This window comes from Haliaeetus leucocephalus, unplaced genomic scaffold (genome assembly GCF_000737465.1).
Source record: "Haliaeetus leucocephalus isolate CR32 unplaced genomic scaffold, Haliaeetus_leucocephalus-4.0 Scaffold450, whole genome shotgun sequence".
Taxonomy (NCBI): Eukaryota; Metazoa; Chordata; class Aves; order Accipitriformes; family Accipitridae; genus Haliaeetus; species Haliaeetus leucocephalus.
The window spans coordinates 1,998,552-2,003,569 of record NW_010972886.1 but is presented as its reverse complement, the minus strand read 5'-3'; the positions used below and the strand labels follow the sequence as shown (position 1 = coordinate 2,003,569).

At 41.7% G+C, this 5,018-nt stretch overlaps 1 protein-coding gene across 2 annotated transcripts in view; it reads left to right on the top strand.

Moving 5' to 3' along the window:
• Positions 1-4,053, top strand: part of ABRACL (ABRA C-terminal like) — a 22,137-nt gene extending 18,084 nt beyond the window's left edge. The window contains exons 1-3 of one of the 2 annotated variants that reach the window (XM_010574618.1): positions 63-145; positions 2,285-2,351; positions 3,506-4,053. In XM_010574618.1, coding sequence (XP_010572920.1) covers positions 2,291-2,351; positions 3,506-3,690 — 246 coding nt within the window. In that variant the 5' untranslated portion in view covers positions 63-145; positions 2,285-2,290 and the 3' untranslated portion in view covers positions 3,691-4,053. Of the gene's footprint in view, positions 1-62; positions 146-2,284; positions 2,352-3,505 lie in introns of those variants that run through there. The other variant, XM_010574619.1, reaches the window with a different exon arrangement.
• Positions 4,054-5,018: the final 965 nt, after the last annotated feature.

The following is a 5,018-nucleotide window of genomic DNA, read 5'->3' as shown; positions in this document are numbered from 1 at the left end:
GGCGGGAGCCCCGGCCGTGCCGTGCCGTGCCGTGCCGTGCCGTGCCGGGGGAGCCCGGGGAGCCGCGGGTCGGGGGGTGTCCTCGCTGGGGAGGGGACAGCGCGCTGCCTCCGAACGCGGGCCCGCCGAGGAGCCATCTTCTCGGGTATTTGCAGCATCTGCAACGGGAGAGCCCGGTGCGGTTGGTTACAAAGACGTATTGGAGCTAAATGACGGTCGGGGGAATTTCCGGCAAATAAAGAGAAGTTTAGTTTTCGTACTGCGTACTGAAAAATCATGCTGGCCTTCCGCGGTGTATCGGCTTCAGAAATACTAAGAGTTTAACAGTTGGCGTGCACTTTTGACAGTTGGTGCGTCGAGTATATGACAATATAAAGTAAATATTTAAGTCTGCTTAAAACACCTGGAATCCCTTCTTCCTTACTCCTTACACAGCCGCGGTTCTCCGGTCTCAAAAGTGTTGCATAAAAATGTACTTTTTAAAAGTTCTAAATGTCGCTATTTAAACTGGCAGTGTATGTGTATGAGGGAAAAGAATTTTAAATTAACGTGAATTTAAAGAGTTGAAAAGTCTTTAGAGTTAAAAGAAGCTAATTATGCCATTGTAATGACCAATATTAAAACTGGCAGTTTGACGAATTAATGGTGATAGGGTAAGCTTTTTGGTAGATGGGTCGTATTTTCCTCGGTGACTGGTAACAATATATTTAGTGCTCAGTTAAACAAAATCTGAAAGTTTGCAGAGTTCACCTAAGGCAATTAAAATTCTGCAGCCCTGCTGCCATGCCCTTTTAAGGCAGCTTTGCAGTGGCGCTACCACCGCAGCGCATCCTGTTGCAATGTTACGCGTTTGTTGTTACCACGCGTTAGGGATGAAACTGTAGATTGGATGGGGCTTTGCCTGAAAACTGTGCTGATACTAAGCTTGCTCCATTTTGCATGTTGAAAAGACAGATTTTTGCAAGTGAATTCAGGATCTGAAAATCAGACTCTGTTACAAAGGTTTTTTGTCTCTTGGATAAATCATGAGGGGTCAGGGGGTGGAACTATGTCACTCTCACCTATTTTAATTCAATAAAGAAAGGAGGGGAAGCTTTTCTCCTAGGAAGAGTTTGTGATGCATCCAGATGTCGATTTTTTAACTCTGCTTACTTGCCGGGTCTGTGCAGAAATCCTGGTTTCTTGAACGACAGAGAGGGTCTCAGAGCTCACTGAGCCCCTTTTGGACAGTGCTCAGCTCCAGAAGCTCTCTATAGCTTTTGTTCCAGACTGCATTGTTAGCACCTATGGAAGCTGCATTTGACGCTTTGCTTTGTCTGTGGGGCCCGGTTTCTTGTGCTTACCTTGATGCCAGTTTTTGCTTAAGGAGTTCCATGTCTAAAGGTTTAATTGTGTTGATACTGCTTTGCAGAGCATAGATCCCAAAACACCTTTCAGAAGTGCCTGCAGTTATTAACCATAGACGCTTTGTAGCCAAATAGTGTTTTGTGTGACTGTAGTGTTGCCATCTACTCAGCTGCGTATGGCTAAACCGTTGCAAGACATTGGTGTGCATTGGTGAAAATAGCCATGTTTCACAGCTAAGAGGTGGAAGGGATATGTTTGGCAGTGTAGTGGTTCCTTGGGATCACTATGAATGGAAATAAATGTTGGCCGCCTTAGGACACTCGCATAGTTTGTCTCTGGTTCAGTTCCATGCTCAGTAGCAGGCGTGCAGTAGCTGCTGTCCTGTCAGGCTCTGTGTGCGTAGAGCTCCTGTAACCAGCTGCATGTCTGCGGTATCTTGCCAGGACAAGTGGAAAGCTGTGGTGTGGTTTAAAAAACCAGATCTACCGCATATCCCAGAGAGGAATTTGAAGGAAGATGTTCCATTTTTATTGAAGGCGTTGATATAAAGTGCAAAGCCCCTGAAGACCTGTCACGTTACCAGGATGCTCTGATTCTGTGGCAGCCTAGGCTCATTCTTTGAAACAAAGAACTCCCCTGGCCCCCACCCCCTGGCCCTGACCTTCCCACATTTTTCATATTTCGAGATTAGCTCCTTATATTTGTGTTTAGAATGTACTGACGTTGTAGTTTCTGTTCACTTCCTCTCAAAAGTGGAGGTGTGGAGGCTCTATCCATTCAAGACTGAAATTGCAGATTATCCTGGAGCCGTGTGTCTCCAGGCTACTGGGATTTACAAAGTGCTGTGACATTCCTGATGAACTGAGAGCAGGCCAAGATGGCGCAAAGGATTTACAGGTGTCCCAATAACTTTGTCAAAATTTATTTTACTTTTTAGATCACAATGAATGTGGAACATGAAATTAGCCTCTTAGTTGAGGAGATTCGGCGGTTGGGAACCAAAAGTAAGTATTGTAATACCTCTGACCATACAAATGTAGCCATGTTATACATACATGTATGACATACATGTCATACAGATGTAGTCATATTATATCAACCTATGAACTTGGCACATATAATTAAGCAAGCTCAGGTAACCTGAAAATTTGCATATATACTTAATGTTGGACTGTATAGTACTCCCTGCATCCCATCCTTTCAAGTAGTTCTGTTACGAGGTTAAAGCTTTAAGCCTGTACAGCACAGAGAATGTAGGCCTGAAATCCTGCTCCCACTAAAATCAACTGCAAAATAACCCTTTTCTTTAGACTTCCAATACTTGCTACAGCCATCAAAGAAGAAAGTTGCACCTTTTCCTTCCACCTCCTTCCTAGGTAACTTCTGAACTTCAGAATTCATACACTTCAATTCTATTCATCATAGTATTATTTGGAAGGAATTGATCTGTATGCCTAAAACTAATCCAGGAGTTGTAGGTGTAGTCCCAAACTTGCTTAGAAGGTAGCCTTTTCTCTTAAGATTGTTTTTAATTGTTAAAACTCCTCTTTCGTTACAAATATTTGTGCAATCTGTGGATGTGCTACCTGCTCATATACTTCAGTTCTGATGCAATTTCATTCAGTTCCATTTGTTTTTCAAAACCTAAACGGATATGTGTTTCTTGAGTTTTGTATGACTGCATCTGCCTTTTAGGAATAAGCTAGCTAACCTTGACATATATTTTAAAATTCTTGCTTTGTGTGAGAAATGAATTTATGTTGCAGCTTTTTCAATGTGAACCTTAATATTAATAAGTGAAAAGAAATTATTTGAAAAAAAATATTTTAACACTTTAATTATTTAAAACTAATTTCCTCCTTGTGCTTTGAAGAGGTTCAATAGCCTGTGCTGGTCATAGGTTTCAGAAAGTCATCAGTAAAAATAAACATATCAGATATGTGGTCCTTGATATGAGTCTCTGGAAAAGAGGGAAATTCATACCAGGCAGGAGTTCTGCCTACTATTTATTGTCAGCATTCATAATATGTCCCCAATAAATTGGGAATCACCATGGGGTTTACTTTCAACGTTCTGACTGCATGTCACTTTGTTTCCCCAGTAATCTCCTAACTGAAAGAAAATCTACATGTGTTTTCATGTTGTATCTTTGATTTAGATGCTGATGGACAAGTGAGCGTGAAATTTGGTGTGCTCTTTGCTGATGAGAAGTGTGCCAACCTCTTTGAAGCCCTAGTGGGAACTCTTAAGGCTGCAAAACGACGGAAGATTGTCACTTATCAAGGGGAGCTACTTCTACAAGGTGTTCATGACAACGTTGATATCATGCTGCTGCAGGACTGATGCAGTATTTCGGCTATGCATTAATGGAATTATTTGAGACAGTGACTTGCAACATCCTCTGAATAAGGCTGATCATTCTAAGGTGTTTTGATGTATTTTCTATATCTTTATAGTCAAAATGAAACTGTCCTTTTTGGAAAACATTCCCTTTTGTAATTCTTCCTAAAATGGTACTGTATGTGAGTAAGGTAAAAGATGCCAGATCTCTCTCTTTTTTTTTTTTTTTTTTTTTTTTTTTTAAATCTCAGGTAATGCCATTGAATGTCTGGTGGTTATTTTCAACATATGAAGAAGGGGACTGGTAATTTAATGTTTACAAATCAAAATGTGCCATGAACGTATAAAATAAAAGCACATACTTAAATTTATGTAATTCTTAGTGCTGCTGTTTCTGGTTTTATTTGCAATCTGAAATGAAAGCAAACTGAATTCCTGTAAGGAACATAGTTAAGTAACTGTACAGAAGGCATGACAGTGAGACAGAAATAATTTTGCAGCATGATTCAATTGAAGAATGACCGTCCTTCGGAGTGACCAGATTGTGCACAAAAAGCCATGAATGATGGATGTACCTCATTCATCTCTGGTAGTGTAATATGCTTTCATTGTTTTTGTCATCTAGACTTGAAGGAAGTGGGTGAGGACATCCCTGAATGCTTTCAGGCAGTGTTAACCAGAAGATGGTACAGCAGCTTCAGGTTGTGATTATTTTCCTCACAGAAATCATACTTTCTCTATATCACTCCAGGCAGAAAGTGGGAGGGGAGGAAAAAAAAGCCTTTTTGATTGTGTTCTAGCTTACTCTAATTCTTCTTAGCAGGTAAAAATGCTCCCTCCAGTAGGGCGAAAGAGTTGCTGCATGAGGAAAGCAGCAGTGGGTAAGCGAACTGCTTACTGCTATGTGCTTCCACTCTGCAGCTGCAGCTCTTAAAGTTGCAGGACGGGTGAATTTCCCTTTACTTAGCAGCTTTTTACAAGTGCAAAAAGCTTGAAAAGTGTCTCCTTATTTCCAGATACAGGAAATGCACACATGGTTATGGAATCTCTACAAAGCTGTGTAATTCCAGCTGCTGCCCCTTTCATCTTTGTTTGCTCTGCTTCGCACAACAGGAAAACAACTTAAATCCTGTGTGCAAACAGATCTGGGCTGCCTCTGCCTGTGCTGGCCCCAGAATCTGGAGAGCAGGGAAGTGATATGCAAAGAAACTTGAGCTGTCTGGGTCCAAGCCAGCTGGAGCGGAGAAGCAGAGCAGGAACTCAGCACAGCTTACTGGCTCCAGTGCCCTCTTACTCCAATGCAGCTATTCTGATTCTAGACCTGAGCTGAC